This window comes from Loxodonta africana, chromosome 6 (assembly GCF_030014295.1).
Source record: "Loxodonta africana isolate mLoxAfr1 chromosome 6, mLoxAfr1.hap2, whole genome shotgun sequence".
NCBI classification, from domain to species: domain Eukaryota; kingdom Metazoa; phylum Chordata; class Mammalia; order Proboscidea; family Elephantidae; genus Loxodonta; species Loxodonta africana.
The window spans coordinates 95,444,324-95,461,952 of NC_087347.1; the positions used below are offsets into that span (position 1 = coordinate 95,444,324).

Consider the following 17,629-nt stretch of genomic DNA (forward strand, 5'->3'; position numbering starts at 1 on the left):
CATTTGGAAAGCAGCGCAAACGCAGCCATGGGGCCACCGCCGTGAGGGACTAATCCCGCCGCCCAGGAACGAACTAAACTAAACGGACCCCCCAAACCAAACCCACAATCTTACAGAAGCAGACTGCCACATTTTTCTACCGTAGAGTGGCTGATGGGTTCAAATCGCCAACCTTTCGGTCAGCAACCGAACGCTTAAGCACTGAATCACCAGGCCTCAAACTAAGGTAAGGAACGCGGTTTTCAGAGCCTGATTCCCGCGCAGAAAATCTCGGGAGATCTCGCCCCCTGCCGCGCCGCCGCCGGAACTGCAGCTTCCGGGCCTCTGGCATCGCCCAGTTCCAGGAGAGACAACTTCCGGCCCTGAAGGTCCCCCGCTCCGTGGCTCGCCGGGGTCCTAACTATGGAGGGGTGGCTATGGCGACCGCCTGACCCCTAGGAAACCGTAAATCAGGAGTTGCCATTTCTCATGGTGGGTGGCGACAACAGGGGCGCTGAAAAGATGCCTGCGGCCAGCGGCGCCTCACCTCAGGAGGGGATCCCGGCGCCAAGTGCGGAAGAGCAGCAGGTCTGTCAGGCGGGAGCAGGGCAGGTGTGGTGGCGGAAGTGCTGGGACGGCGGCCCCAGCGGAGCAGTCTAGGAAGCCGCGGCCCCGGGTCAGCGAGCGGGGAGTCCCTGCCAAGCTTCAGCCGGACCGTTGCGGCTAGCGCTCGGGCGTCGGCGAGATGCCTCTGTTCACTGCCAACCCTTTCGAACAAGACGTGGGTGAGTGCTGGGCCCGGGCTTCGGGCTGCAGTTTGTCCAGCTAGAAAGTGGGCGGGGGCGACTCTAGGGACTGGGCAGACCAGCGAAGGGAGGTAAGGGGCGGCGCTGCCGCCGCCGCAGCCTCGGAGCCCGAGTTTTTTGGGCGGCAGCCTTGGCTCATCGCCAGCTGCCTGGGGCTTGTCCTCTGCCTACTTGAGTTTGCCCCCCTCCCCCTTCGCCGTCTAGTCGATTCCGACTCATAGCAATTCTACAGGACAGAGTAGAATTGCCTTATAGGGTTTCCAAGGAGCGACTGGTGGCTTCGAACTGCTGAGCTTTTGGTTAGCAGCCGAATGCTTAACCACTGCGCTACCAGGGCTCCAGCCTGAGGTTGAGGACCCCGAAAAAGAGCCGTTCCCCTCGCCAAGCGCAGGAATAAGGAAGAGTCACCGGTTGGCCGGAGGCGGGACTAATTAAGCAATTGTGGAGTGATGATACAAACTTCTTGCTTGCTCCAGACCTAGTGAAACCCCTATCTATTTCTCCCAACCCCTTCTATTAAGGAGATGGTGCAACCATCGATAAGACAGCCCAACACTAGAGATCTCGACTTGCCCCCATTTATTAGGAAGAACTCACTTTGCTAATGTACAAATGGAGGCAAGCCCTAACAGGGCAGCTTCACGATTTATTTACAATTGCTGGAGGCGTTACTCCCTATTCTCCGATGATGTTGACGCAGGTGCTAGGAGATGTCTTGTCTTACAATCTGAAAAGGTAAATACCAATCTTAGGGTCTCAAAACGGTTCAAAACAACTGATACTTTATTTGTTCTGGTCGTAAGAACACTGGTCTTTTATTGACTTGGAATGAGAAAAAGATGGACTGGAAATAGGACCTTATCTTTGGTGTTACGGTAAGAATAAAAAAAAAGAGTGGTAAAGAAAACATTTTGGGGGCAGTAGTTAAAAAAAAAATTTTTTTTTTCTTAGTTAACAGAATGCTAGGTAGAGCTTTAGGTTTTGGTGAAATGAAAAAGTATGATAGAAAATGGCCCGAGTCACAGAATAAACACATCATAGCAGTAACCCACCTGCTTCATAGTCATAATTTCAAATTACGAGGAGACTGTTGAAAGTTCTCTAGTTTGGCATATGATGTGATCCCCAAACACATTCAAAAGTCAAATATATGAGATTCAAATAAGATGTGTAGGTCCCTTCTGTTCTGATAGAATTAAGAATATTTATAATTACACCTTGACCCTTAGATAATCTTCAAATATGCATTCCTGTATTTCATTCACCTTTTTTTCTTGAGATTTGAACACAGTTAGTTGACTGGTGCCAATCTAGGAAGCATAATGTTGAGGAGCACAGGCTCTGCATTTGGAACACCTGTACATTTTGTGAGACCTGTGCATTTTATTGCTATTGTAAGGATTTTCATTTTATCTTAATACAGCAGTGGAAAGGGCAAAATAGAGTTGAAAATTATTTTAAAACAAAAAGCTCTGGCGCTCTTTCCTAGAAGCTGATTGTTTTCTAATAGAAAACTTCTCTGGGAGAAGTAGCCTGAGGAGGTCTACCTGTTCCCCTTGTGGCTTCTGTGTCCCTGCATAGTTTAGTGGAACGCAGCTTAGTACTGGTGCGGTAACTGAGGTACTGCTGTCTGTATAAAAACCACTGCTGTTTTAATATATAGGTTATTTCGTGGAGAGTACCATCAACAAAAGCTCCAAGTGTTTGTTAGCGCAAGTATGACTGAATTCAGTATCTGAAAAAGCAAGTTTGATTGAGGCTTCACCTATAACTTCTTTTAGACAAAAAAGAATGGAATTAATAGAAAAAGTGGAATGAAATACTAAGATGTTCAAACTGGCCTCAAGCGTTTTTCATAGAAGAGAAATATGTTACATTTTTCAGATCTTCAGGCTTCTTTTAATTTGGAATAGTTGTAATTAAAGCAAGTCATTATTTGACCTGAGTGTTGTTTTACAGTGTACTTATTTTTTCATCTCTCTGATTCAGTCAGATTTTTTTTTTTTATCACCTTTGTGTTTTTTTTTTTTTTTTTTTGCTATACCTTTTTCACTGTTCATTCAGCAAACGTGTGTTGAATGATTACTGTGCATCAGGCATCGTGTTGAGTTCTGGGGTCACAAAAATAAGTGACTAGACTGAGTCCTGCCCTCAAGGAACTCACAGTCTAACATATAACATAACATATAACATATAACATATAAAAAACCTCCCCCTAAAAAAGAGTTAAAGGTAATCTTAATATATTCTGTTAAGTATAGTATTAGAAATGCACTGAAATGCTTTAAATTCTCCCTTTATTTAAAAAGGTCCTCCTCCTTGAAGGGAAGACAAGAACCTTCAGGTAGGAGCTTTCCCTATAAAGGTGTTTGACACTATCCCTGTGCCCCCTTTCTTGATAGCACCTGCAGGAAGCAGCTGCTTCTTGCTATATGTATGGTATGGTTGTTTATAGTTAAGGGCTTTAAAGGTGACACTGCATGCCTTTGGTAGGCGCAGAGTCTTACCTGGAGAGTGAGCAGTCTTTTCTGACATTATTTGTGTGGGTAAGAGATGCTTTTCCCAGTCCCTGAACTGAAACTTATCTCTTGGTCTGGGCAGTGATGGGCCAAGATGTCTAGGAGGTCACTCATGGGTTGCTGATGCTTTTTTACTTGTCAGATGGAAGCAGCCCAAGGACTAGGAAGTATGGCATTATGGCAAGTTCCTATCTTTTCTTGGAGTCAGAACTGATAAGCTTTGAAGGGTAAGCTAGATACAGCATTGTCGTTAGTTGCTGTTAAGTCTTAAGTTGGCCCTGACTCATGGCAAGCCTGTGTATAACAGAATGAAACATTGCCTGGTCTCATGTCCTCTTCATGATTGTGGGTATGTTTGTTTCCATTGTTGGGGCTGTTTTGTCATTCCAAAATCTCGTTGAAAGTTTCCTTCACTTTTGTTGTCCTTCTGCTTTACAAAACACAGTGTCTTTTTTCTAGCTATCGGTCTTTCCTGATGATGCGTCCAAAGTAAGTGAGTCAAGTCAGCCATCCTCATTTCTAAGGAACATTCTAACTGTATTTTTTCTAAGACTGGTTTGTTTATTCTTTTGGTGTTAGAGCTCTTTAAGTATTTATTGGATTTCCTCAAATTTGGATTCATTTTTTGTTTTGTTTATTTCATAAAATTCCTTTCAAGATGTGCTAAGGATAAAAGGGAATATTTTTCCCCACACTGGGACTCAAATCTTAAAGGAGGAGCTGGGCTTCTAAGGCAGAGAGCCTTGGTGGGTGCAACCATTCTTAAAGAATTCCAAGGAGAAGGCACAACCAGGAGGACAGAGCAACTGTAGGAAGGTTTAGTGGTTAGTGTTAAAAGGGAAAGTATCATTTCCTTATCTTCTGTACCAGTTTTTCCATTCTTACCACATTGGTTCCCAAGTTGTGACTTGTTTCTTCTACTGCCTAACTCCAGTTCTTGTTTGCATATCCTGTTTCCCCTTACTCAAGCCAGGCAGTATTTCTTGCCAGTTTCTGCTTCTGTGTCATTTATCATTCATCGCTAAACTTTTGCTCTTTTCCGGAACTTTGGAATCTACTTCATTAAAGCTGTACTTGTATTCACAAAGCTGAGCTTAATTCTACCTCTGCAAAAGTCTTCTAATATAGTTGTTGGAAGTGTGAACCTTTATTTTAAGACCTTTTCCTGACTATTGGGATATATGGTTGTGTATCCACTTTTTCCACCTCTCAGTTTGATTGGGAAGCTGCTTTCTCATTGCCAGTGTGTGCTGGCATGAGCCAGGGGCTTTATGAGTGTTTGAAACTGAAAAAACAGGTGTGTGTTGTAAAGTACTGTTTCTACAGGGCGTTGTATGAGGTGTGTGCATTTTTGGTAGGAGAGAGAAATTTTGAAAATTTTTCTTTGGGACATTGTATGTCCCCCTGTGCTCTAGTGGGCACCCGGCATAGAATTAGTGGGACAACGTATGCCCCTTAGGGCTCGGAGGGTAGGATTGTTGGAGAGGGCAAAAAAAAAAAAATCCATACTACCTACCAAAAATTCAGTAACACTCAATGATTCAGCATGTTCCACTAATGAAAGTAGGTGGTATCAACAAAAGACTCAAAACGGAAAATAGTTGGGTCTTCAAAGGGTTAGGAAACCTTTCCCAGTAAAATTTGATTTTGTGTATTGCTGTGTTTTTGGCTTGTGTTAGAAGAACTTTACAATGAGATCACTTGGAGATTTCAAACTTTTTCAGTCATGACATCTATTTCTCAAATGAAATTTTATGAGAAACCCTAATATAAAAATAGGTATTGATAACATTTAAATAATACAGATTTACTTTATATGTTTAAATTTATAACATTTACTTATTAACTTAATACCTTTTTTTTTATTTTTGTTCTTGTTAAGAATATACACAGCAGAACATACACCAGTTTAACAATTTCTTCGTGTACAATTCAGTGACATTCTTCGAGTTGTGCAACCATTCTCACCCTCCTTTTCCAAATTGTTAGTCCTCCATTAACATAAACTCACTGCCCCCTAAGTTTCCTATCTGTTCTTGTTGTTAAGTTCCAACTCAGAGCAACCCTGCGTACAACAGAACGAAACACTACCTGGTCCTGCGCCATCCTCCCAGCCTTTGCTATGTTTAGCCCATGATTGCAGCCGCTGTGTTAGTTCATCTCCTTGAGGGTCTTGGTCTTTTTCACTGACCCTCTACTTTATCAGCATGATGTGATTCTTCAGGGACTGGTCCCTCCTGATAACATATCCATAGTACATGAGACGAAGTCTCGCCATCCTTGTTTCTAAGGAGCCTTCTGGCTATGCTTCTTTCAAGACAGATTTGTTCCTTGTTCTGGCAGTCCATGGCATATTCAGTATGCTTTGCCAACACCATAACTCAAATGCATCTGTTCTTCGTTCTTCTTTCTTTATTGTCCAGATTTTGCATGCATACAAGATGATTGAAAATATACCTACTCCTCAAACTTAGCAGCTATCTCATGATTTGACATTTCGCATTTATGACGGTAGTAAAAAACTATTCTAGTATTTTGCACATTGACAACGTACATCTGGCGGTAACGAACACTGAGGTGTGAGGCAGGGGAAACGCTAGGCCGTGGTTCTCAGTGGTTTGATAGTTATGTAGCGATGTAACTTAGGAGTTATGTAATGATGTAATTTGGCAGTTATGTAATGGTGTAATTTGGCAGTTTTATAATAATATACTTTGGCACTTATGTAATGATGTAATTTATCACTTATATAATGTTGTAGTCATCTACCCTTTTGTGAGCTGATGTGGTCATCCTCCATTTTTTGCATAGTGCCAATTTTTATGTAACAACCTGGTCTTTGGAACCTAACCGTGTCAGTAAGTGAGGAGCGGTGGTACCATGGCTTGATCAGGCACACCTTAATCCTCAAGGTGACATCTTTGCTTTTAGCACTTTAAAGAGGTCTTTTGCAGCAGATTTGCCTGGTGCAATACATCATTTGATTTCTTGACTGCTGCTTCCATGGGTGTTGATTGTGGATCCAAGTAAAATGAAATGCTTGGACAATGTCAGTAATTTCTCTTTCTATCATGATGTTGGTTATTGGTCAGTTGTGAGGGCTTTTGTTTTCTTTATGATAAGGTATAAACCATACTGAAGACTGTAGTCTTTGATCTTCACTTTCAGCAAGCAAGGTTGTATCATCTGCATATCGAAGGTTGTTAACGGGTCTTCCTCTGTTCCTGACGCTGTGTGTTTCTTCGTATAGTCCAGTTTCTGAGATTATTTGCTCAGCATACAGTTCGAATAAGTGTGATGAAAGAATATTACCCTGAGGCATACCTTTCCTGACTTTAAACCATGCAGTATCCCCTTGTTCTGTTTGAACAACTGCTTCTTTGTCTATGTGCAGGTTCAGCACGACCACAATTAAGTGTTCTGAAATATTTTGAGCATAAAATACAGGAAATAACAAACTCCTTATCAGTCAGTTGTCAAGTCCTAGTATTTTACCATACTAAATTCTTCTCTTTTTAAGAAAACGTTCAAGATGCAAAGTTCTCTGTTAATTTTAAGCAGCTACCTGATCCTATTCTACCTTCTCCCTTCATAGACTTAACCAGTCTCCAAGTAGATATAAATTCTGTTTTGTATTATGTATACTGCTCATATGGAGCCCTTGTGGCACAGGGGTTAAGAGCTCAGCTGCTGACCAAAAAGTTGGCAGTTAAAATCCATCAGTTGCTCCTTAGAAACCCTATGGGGCAGTTCTTCTCTGCCCTGTAGGTCACTATGAGCTGGAATTGACTTGATCACAATGACTTTGTTTGTATTTTATACTGCACATAAAAATATATGTATTGCTTTGCAAGTTTCTAAACTTAATAAAAAAAGTGTCATTTTCTTGTGCCATTTTGCAATTTTGTCATTCAGAATTTTTTTTTGCAAGTTACGTTGATAATTGTAGCTTTTGCTTATTAATTTCAACTTCTATGTGGTATTCTACCGTGTGAATATACCACATTTTATTTTTCTATCCTCCTGTTGAACGTGATGTTTTCAGTTTTTTGCTGTTATAATCAACGCTGCATTGAAAGTTCTTATCTGTGTTACTTTGTGCACCTGATCAAGGATTCCCTAGGGATTATATGTTGAAGGGGAATCCCTCTGTAGAAGTGTAGATCATGCAAAATTGCAAAATACTAGGTAGTGCAAAATTGCCTTTCCAAGTGTTTGAGGTTTTACTTCCAGTATGATAGTTCCTGTTTCTCTGCACTCCCCCAACACCAGTATGTATTGTCAGACTTTTTAATGTATACCATTTCATTTCATCATTTCCATTTCCTGAATTGCTAGTAAAGCTGAGTATGTTTTTATATGTTTCTTGGTCATTCTGTTTTTCTTTTCTGTAAATTGTTACATCTGCTTATTATTCTGTTTATTTTCTTTTTCGTATTGATTTTAAGAGTTGCATATACATTCTGGCAACCTTGTTGGTTTAGCGGATAAGAGCTATGGCTGCTAACCAAAAGGTTGGCAGTTTGAATCCACCAGGTGCTTTTTGGAAACCCTCTGGGGCACTTCTGCTCTGTTTTGTAGGGTTGCTATGAGTCGGAATCGACTCAATATCAGCTAGTCTTGGTCTATATACATTCTATGCTAATCTTTCACTGATTGTGTGGATTGCAGATATATATATTCCAGGTTGTTGCTTCTTTTTGTTTCTGGATTATTTTGTGGTGGTAAAGAATTTAAATTTTAATTTAATGATGTTTATTTTTCCTCTTTGATTTTATTTTGTTTAAGAAAGCTATTTCTACTTGGAGGCTCTAAGGCTTTTTACCATATTTCCTTCTGAAAGTTTTAATTTTCACATTTAGGTCTTTAATCCTCCTGGATTTGATCTTTGTGTAGGGTCTGAGGGGGGATTTAATTGAATAATTAATTGACGGTAGATAGTAATTGATTGTCTAGCCACCATTTATTGTCTGTCCTTCCCCCTGTTTTGTAACAGCTTTTCATATAGTGTATTTCTGTACATCCGGACTGTTTCTGTTTATATTGATCTCTTTATGTATCTTTGTTTATCTGAACCAGCATTACACTCTGACTTTCAGACAGAAGGTCAGTTTGATAGCTATTAGGGACTGGTACATTGTGCCTGAAAATTATTGCTGTTCTGAAGTGGTCCACTTATTTTTAGCTCATTACTTCAAATTTGGCATCAAATTTGTTAGTACATGGTAGGGTAGTAAAAATTTTAGCCCTTCTAGTGGGAGCTCATTATGGTTTTAATATGCATTTATCTGATGACTATTGATGTTGGGAACTTTTCAGTGTACTTGTTCTCCAACTGGATGTCCTTTTTTTGTGAAGTACCTATTTAAGTCTTCTGTAAAATTTATTTCTTTTCATTTAATTCTCACAACTTCTCTTTTAGGCATGGCAGCCATTTTAATTTCCATCTTACAAATGAGAACATGAATTCAGATCTGAGTCAGGGCTCAGGTGAACTACCCAAAGTCACTGGCTGTAGTAAGTTTCAGAGCTGGATGTAGAGAAGACTGGCCTTCAGTGTTTAATTGGCGATACGCATACCATCTCTGAGGCCTAGAAGTACTCCAGGTACATGCAGTGCATGCGTGTGATCACCTCACCAGCCTAACTGCTTTGATGCTCCATCTGTGACTTTTCAGCAAACTGCTTTGGAGACTTATTTTTCCTTTTCCCCAGCCATCAGTAATGTCTTGTGTCTTGCACATGATGCTCCCAAATGTGCCTGTTATAATAGACGTGTATGCTTTTGCCCTGTATCTTGATGTGGAAATAAGTATGGTTGTTTTGTGGAGTTGGCAGGAAGCATGGTTCTCACCTAGCAGGATTACAAAGGGCATCTTGGAAGTATCAGCCGATGAGAAAGTGAACTTGCAAGAATAAAGGCTGGCCTAAACAGTTTGTGTTTTCAGTAGATGGTTTAAATTTTTTTAAAGGTGATTTTGATGTGTTTTTCCTGCCTTTTGACTTATCTGCCCTATATGCTGAATTTCCAACTCCCTCTACCTTTCCAAAAAATGGTGGTGACATGTGAAATAAAAAAAAAGAGTGGCAATTACTGTCCTGTACTTCGCAATCTGTAATTAGTTTTTTAGAGCAGACAAGGTCTTAAATACATTGTATTATTAGATAATTTACTAAATGAAGTTAATCATGGCATTCTGTCTGATTCTTTCCTTAAAAAGGAATTTTTCCTCTAAGATGTAAGTGTTGTTTTGGTCCTATCCAAAGTTATTAATATATAGTATTTCAGTTATATATTTTTATATAGGTTCCTGTAATAATCTAAATTATGTATATGTTCTGATTGTTAATTTCCATGAGATCAGGTATTACATGTGTTTTAATAAAAACAGATTGTGGCCAGAGAATATATTGTATCTATTGTTCTAGATTATTCCCATTTTGAAAAAAGATTTAAACCCTAATGTACAGGCAGTCTTCACTTTGCATAGTTTTGATATGCATGAACTTAGTTACCCTGATTTAGTTAAGTAACACCAGCTCTCCAAACACAGTTATGTTATGTGGCACAGTGGACCTTATTTTAGAATAACTGATTGTGCCCAGTGTAATCACATGAGCCCTTAAAAGCAGTGTGCTTTCTCTGGCTAGTGGCAGAAGGAAAAGTCAGAGAGATTTAAGGCCTAAGAAGGATTCGAATTGCCATTGCTGGCTTGAAGATGGAGGGAGCCACGTGACAAGGAATGTTCGTAGCCTCTACCAGCAGAGAGTGATCCCTGGCTAGCAACCAGCAAGGACACTGGAACTTCAACCCTAAGGAACTAAGTTCTGGTATCAACCTGGGTGCGTTGGAAGTGGATTCTTAGTGTCCACATAAGAGTCTACAGAGCTGATACCTTAATTTTAACCTTGTAATAACATGAGGGCATAGTGGTTACATGCTACGGCTGCTAACCAAGAGGTCAGCAGTTCAGATCTGCCAGGCGCACCTTGGAAACTCTATGGGGCAGCTCTACTCTGTCCTATAGGGTCACTATGAGTCGGAATCGACTCGACGGCAGTAGGTGGGTTTTAATACCATAAGCATAGAACCCAGTTGTGCATGCCTGGATTTTGAACTGCAGAACTGTGAGCTAATGGTGTTAAACCACTAATTTTGTGGTAATTTATTACACACCAGTAGAAAATGAACACTGAGATTATTTATTTATTTCAATTTTTCTTCTTCAAATTGGATTATTTCTATTGGCCTGTCTTCACATTCACTAACCATATTTCTGGAGTCTTCAATATGCTTTTAAGTCCATCCAGTGAATTTTTTAGTTGAGGTATTGTACATTTAGCTCTAGAAATTCCATTTTTTTATAGTTTCCATTTCTCTGCTGAGTGCCCCTCATCTGCTCATTTATTATAACCAACTTTTCCATTATGTTCTTGAAAATATGTATTACTGCGTTAATGTCCTTTTTTGCTAATTTCAACATCTGGGTCTTGCTAACATCTTTTTTTTATTGACTGCATTTATCTTATTTGGAGATCACTTTCCATGCTTTCTATATCCAGCAATTTTTTATTTACGTTGCACATAGCAAATTATTCTTTGTAGGAGGCTAGATTATGTTGTCGCCCTTTAAAGGGTGTTGAGGTCTGTTCTACCAGGTAGTTCTATTATCAGAGAGTTTTTTTAGGTTTTGTCAGGCTTCGTTTTATTCTCTGTGGGAGCAGGCCTATTTTGGTTTTGAACTAAATTTTAGAGGGCATTTACTTCTAAGGTGTGGCCTGTTTTGGGGTCCTTACGTTTTCAATTCCTGAAAATATTTGTCTCGTATTTTTTGTTCCATTTAATAGTTGCTTTTGGTAGAATAGGAAGTGTGGTACCAGATACCCTGTCATAGTTTGAAGCAGAAGACCAGTCATGAAGTGTTTTTTTTTTTTCTTCCTCCCAAACATAGGAGGAGGAGCTTTAAAATCCTTTTTGGGCCATTCTCATTTTTTATAATTTTTGTTTATTTCCGAGAGAGCACGAGTTATTAAAGTTTCATAGGTAGACTTGAATTCTTTTTAAATCTGTATTTTGTACATAATAGATTGTGTAGAGGGAGAGCCTGTTTGTTCATTATAAGTATTGATGGAATGATTCTTTACGATATTGTTAGAATCCTTTTGAAATATTTCATTGTGTATTTGAGTCTCTCTGTACATACTGCTCCAAACCTGGTGATGAAATGTTATGACTTACACCCACCAAGCCCTGGAAATTTAGCGTTTAGGCTCCAGGAGGGCTCTTTTAACTGTCTCCCCCTCTATGCATTTGACACAGGATAATGTGAGATGTGGCCTCAACGCTGGGCAAAGTGACATGCCATAAAAGACTAGTTTCTTAATTATAATATTTAAAATTTTCCAAGAGTTTAAAATACTCCTAAGTACATAATTTAACTGTGTTATTTAGTTCTCTTGAAAAATGAGATCCTTTCTGGCAGGCTATTATAAAGTCTTCAGATTTTATAATATTTAAAAGAATAATTGTCCGTCCTATATTTATAGAGTAAAATATGCTGAATAGAGTATTAAAATCAGAATTTTCCATTTAGTCTGAAAATTAAATCAAGTAAACAATATTCTCTTTAGATATTTTTTGAAATTGTTGAAATGTTTTTGGGGAATACAGGTTGGCTTCACTTTTAATTTTATATCATATGGCCAGAGTTGAAAAAATAATAATTAAATGTTGCATTTTGGGGGGAAAAGGCAAGTCATGAGATGGTCCAAAAAATGGAGCCAACTCTGTGTGTGTGTGTGTACATGTATTTGCACTCACACAGATGGGTATGTTTGTGTCTTAGTTATTTAGTGTTGCTGTAACAGAAATACCACAAATGAGTGGCTTTAACAAACATTTATTTTCTCATAGTTTAGGAGGCTAGAAGACCAAATTCAGGGTACCAACTCTAGAAGATGCTCTCCCTCCCTCTTTTTCTCTGTCTCCTCTGGGGGAAGGTCCTTGTCTTTTTTCAGTTCTATTCCCAGGTTCCTGGCGATCATGTGGCATGTGTTTTCCTCTCCATTTGTGCTTTCATGCTTAATCTGCCCTTTTATATCTCAAAAGAGGTTGATTTAAGACACCCGTTACACTAATCCAGGAAACCCTGGTGGCGTAGTAGTTAAGTGCTATGGCTGCTAACCAAGGGATCGGCAGTTCGAATCTGCCAGGCGCTCCTTGGAAACTCTGGGGCAGTCCTACTCTGTCTTATAGGGTCGCTATGAGTCGGAATCGACTTGACGACACTGGGTTTGGTTTGGTTTTTTTTTTTTTTTGGCTACACTAATCCTGCCTCCTTAGCATAACAAAGAAAATCTATTTCCTAATGGCATTATAACCACAGATATAGGCGTTAGGATTTACAGCACATATTTTGGGGGAACACAATTCTAGCCGTAACAGTCTGCTCAGCTGTGAAGCTCTTGCTGGTCTGCTTTGCACAGGCTTCACTAGGGCCACATTGGGCATCATAATTAAATAAAACTCATTTAGTTTATATACTCAGAAGCTCTGCTGTTGTTCCCACATCATAATCATGGGGTAATAGGATCTGCAGCAGCAACAAGCATCATTTATTCATTCATTCACCAAATATTTATTGGTGTTAGGTGCTGTCAAGTCAGTTCTGACTCACAGTGACCCTGTTTACAACAGAAAAACACTGCCCACTCCTGTGCCATCCTCAAAATCATTGTTATGCTCGAGCCCTTTGTTGCAGCCACTGTGTCAGCCCATCTCGTTGAGGGCCTTACTCTTTTTTGCTCACCTTCTGCTTTACCGAGCATGAGGACTTCTCCAGGGACTGGTCCCTCCTGATAACATGTCCAACGTATGTGAGACAGAGTCTCAGGATCTTGTATCTAAGGAGCATTCTGGCTGTACTTCTTCCGAGACAGATTTCTTCTTTGTGGGTTATAGCAGTCCATGGTGTCTTCACCAACACCTTTATTCAAAGGAATCAATTCTTCTGCAGTCGTCCTTATTCATTGTCCAGCTTTCACATGCATATGAGGTGATTGAAAACACCCTTGCTTGGGTCAGGCACACCTTAGTACTTAAAGTGACATCTTTTTTTTTTTAACACTTTAAAGAGATTTTTTTTTTTGCAGCAGATTTGTCCAGTGCAATGTGTCATTTGATTTCTTGACTGCTGCTTCCATGGGAGTTGATTGTGGATCCAAGTAGAATGAAATCCTTGACAACTTCAGTGTTTTCTCCACACTGACTATGTGCCCCAGGCACTGTTCTTTGCGCTAGGAATAAAAATGGTGAACAAAACAAAAATTCCTACAACGATGGAGCTTACATTCATTTGTAGGGAGGGAGAGGTGGTGGCAGAGACAGACAACAAACAAGGTAAAATATTTATGTTATGAAATACAGAAAGGCCGTATGCATGAGATTCTAAACTTTTTAAATTTTTTTTTATGTTTATCCTGTATAGGGCATCAATATAAATGATACCGATGAGCATAACAAAGGAGAGAGACTGATAACTTGTAGTTGGATTTAATACCAGAAATTAGCCAGTAGCTTCTCAGTAGCCTGTATATGGACTTTGTGGCCACTCTCTATGTAAGGAAATATTATGTACTTATTAAAATACTGCTATATATATATTTATGAACACAGGGTATGTTTATGGTAAGAGGAAATGCAGGTTAGGAAACGATACATTCAGTGTGATCACAGCATTAGTGGGGAATGTTTTTCTCTACCACTGATGTTTCTTTCCTGAGAAGGAAGTTCCATTAGTGTCACTCTGGGTCTGCCTCTGACCCTTTTTCCCCCCCATCCCTGGTATAATGACTTACCTGATCGATAAATTTAAGAGTGATGAGTCCTGCTTAGCTCAGTTCTGTCCTTCCAATTAGAAGCTAGTTAGCTATCCTTTCCACAGCCGTTGAGTGAAGTCTCTTCTGCTTCTCCATGGCATGAGTTGTACAAGGGTCTACCCCAGCAGGGAGAGGCCTGTCCCTGTCTAATGCCACTAGTGATTGGTGGCTGAGGCATGTGCAGTCCTGGGGTTCACTATTAGCAAGCCCATTTGGCCAGTATACCTAAAGCTTCTATTAGCAACAACCTTCCCCCCCCCCCCGCAAAAAAAACCCAAACTTGTTGCTGTCTAGTCAATTCTGACTCAGAGGACCCTATAGGACGTAGTAGAACTGCCCTACAGGGTTTCCAAGGAGTGGCTGGTAGATTCCAATTGTTGACCTCTTGGTTAGCAGCCAAGCTCTTAACCACTGCGCCACCAGGGCTCCATCAGTAACAACAGTGATATCGTATTCTTTGTTTGTTTCTCAACTTGTTCAGCACTCAGGCAGGAAAGGGGTTGCCCTTTTTTGGGTGCCTTCACATACCTAGGCATAACTTCATACCTACCATCCTATTTTATTTAGTTTTTTAAATATATTAATGTTTTTCCATATACATGTACAGGAAAAAGTCTGGAAAGAGAAGTATCATAATTTTAAAAGAAATTGGTAAAATTAGGAGTTTCATTTTTCCCTTTACTTGTCTCCTTAATGTACTGAAATGTATTAGATTTGTAATTTTAAGAAGTAATTAAACATTTTAAACCTCTAAAAAATACAACCTGGTCTGACTTTCCGTGTAGACGAATTAGTCTTTGTACAAGAGAAGAAGCTTGGTTTGAGTAGATGTTTCTTTCTACCTGTGTAGTTTAGTGCCTGGTTCTAGAATTTAGAGTGGGTAAAGATATATATATATTTTTAAAGATATGTTACTTTTCTAAAACATCTGGTTTGTAATTTCATCCCATACGTCAGAATAATTGCTTTCCATCTATAAATAGCGTTAGGCAATTTGCATGATTTTTTAAAGTGAGTTTCAGTATTTAACTGAAGTTAACTGGATTCTGTGTATTTCTCTTTCCTACTCGCAATGTATAGTTATTTGCTGTTTATTTTTTTTATCATTATTTGATTTCTTTTGCTTTTCCTTGTCTTAAAAAAAGGAAACTCTTCTGGAGTTTTGCCACCCTTCTTGTTCATCACTGTGATATCACCTGTGTTTTTTATATGTGGTACCCAAGTTTTGCTGTCTTTGAAAATACAGAACGTATTTATAAAACTAGAGGGATAGAGCAAGAAGATGTTACTAACGTGGTAGTTTTTATATTCCCATCCCTCTACACAAGCAGAAAAAAATTAGTATTTTTTTTTTTTAGTACTTTAGATGAAGTGTTACAGAATAAACTAGTTTCTCATAAAACAGTTAGTACACGTATGGTTTTATGATGTTGGTTAACAACGCCATGACATGTCAGCACTCTCCCTTCTCAACCCTGGTTCCGTATTACCAGCTCTCCTGTCCCCTCCTGCCTTCCAGTCCATGCCCCAGGGCTTGTGTGCCCCTTTAGTCTCATTTCGTTTTATGGGCCTGTCCAATCTTTGGTTGAAGGGTGAACCTCAGGAGTGACTTCATTACTGAGCTGATAAGTTGCCCGGGAGCCATACTCTTAGGGTTTCTCTCAGGACAGCAAGTCTGGTCTTTCTTTTTGAGTTAGAATTTTGTTCTACATTTTTGTTCAGCTCTGTCTGGAACACTCTGTTGTGATCCCTGTCAGAGCAGCCAGTGGTGGTAGCCAGGCACCATCTAGTTGTAGTGGAATCAGTCTGTGGTGGAGACTGTGGTGGATGTGGCCTTTTAGTCCTTTGGACTAATTTTTTCCTTGTATTTTTAGTTTTTTTCATTCTTCCTTGCTCCTGAAGGGGTGAGACTGGTGGAGTATCCTAGATGTCCACTTACAGGCTTTTAAGACCCCAGACGCTACTCACCACAGTAAAATGTAGAACATTTTCTTCATAAACTATGTTATACCAGTTGAGCTAGATGTTCCCTGAGACCATGGTCCCCACAGCCGTCAGCCTAGCAATTCGGTCCCTCAGGGAGTTTGGATCTATCTATGGAGCTTCCAGGACCTTACCTTGTACAAGTTGTACTGTGTATTGTGTACTGTCTTATTCTTCATAGTATGATATTTTTTGATATTGAAGTTCTGTAAAAATCATTAGAGTGAAAATTCTGCATAATTTAATCATCATATCCTATGTTTAATTTTTTGAGAAACTGGCAAACAGTTTTCCAAAGCAGCTGTAACATTTTACATTCCCACAAGCAATGTATGAGGGTTTCACATAAGTTTAAAATGTTAAAAAAATACTCAGTGTTCTTAGGCATACATAGGTAGAATTATTACTATGCTTTTTAAATTTTTATTTCTATTTTGAGCATGAAATATTTTGGACCCCAAAAAGATAAAATAAGGGACTTCTGGGTACCCATTGTACAACTTAATAAACAAAACTTTATAAATAAAATTAAGCCCCTGTGCGTCTCTTTTGGATTCCCCCACCTTCTGTTTGGTGCTTGTCATTCTCATGCTACTATGTTTACTACCTATGTATTTCTAAAAACATAGTGTATTTTTGAATGTTTTAAAACCTCATGTGAAACCCTCATACACTGCTGGGAAGAATGTAAAATGGTGCAGCTGCTTTGGAAAACTGTGCCAGGTTCACAAAAAGTAGAGTTGCCACATGACCCAGCAATTCTACTCCTAGGTATATACCCTAGAGAAATGAAATTATAGGCCACGTGAATGTTCATAGCATCATTGCATTATTCATATTAACCAAAAAGTGGAAACAGCATAAATGTTCATCAGCTGATGGATGAATAAATAAAATGTGGTCTATCTATACTCAAAAAAAAAAACCTCAAACTCACTGCCGTCGAGTCGATTCCGACTCATAGCGACTCTATAGGACGGAGTAGAACTGCCCCATATGGTTTCCAAGGAGCAGCTGGTGGATTTGAACTGCTTTTCTTTTGGTTCAGCAGCTGTAGCGCTTAACCACTACGCTGCCAGGGTTTCCATATCTCTACATACCCAAAAAATACATACAGTGGAACGTTATCCAGCAAAAAAGTGTCTTGATACATGCTACAAGATGGATGAACCTTGAAAACATGCCGAATGAAAAAAGTCAGCCATAAAAGACCACGTATTATATGGTTCCATTTATATGAAAAATCCACAGTAGGCAAATCTATAAGGACAGGAAGATTAGTGGTTGCCTAGGGTTGGGAACATGGGGGAAAAACGGAAAATGACTGCTAATGGGTACAGGTTTTCTTTTTGGGATGAGGAAAATGTTTTAAAATTAGGTAGTGGTGATAGTTGCACAATCTCTGAATATACTAAAACTATTCAGTTGTATACTTCAAATGGGTGAATTATATGGTTATGGGGA

At 39.5% G+C, this 17,629-nt stretch overlaps 1 protein-coding gene across 3 annotated transcripts in view; it reads left to right on the forward strand.

Moving 5' to 3' along the window:
• The first annotated feature begins 386 nt into the window (after window positions 1–386).
• The window catches only part of STAM2 (signal transducing adaptor molecule 2), a 52,423-nt gene continuing 35,180 nt past the window's right edge, over window positions 387–17,629 (forward strand). The window contains exon 1 of one of the 3 annotated variants that reach the window (XM_010586322.3): window positions 387–764. In XM_010586322.3, coding sequence (XP_010584624.1) covers window positions 725–764 — 40 coding nt within the window. In that variant the 5' untranslated portion in view covers window positions 387–724. Of the gene's footprint in view, window positions 765–3,468; window positions 3,532–13,791; window positions 13,923–17,629 lie in introns of those variants that run through there. The other 2 variants (XM_064287136.1, XM_064287135.1) reach the window with 2 other exon arrangements.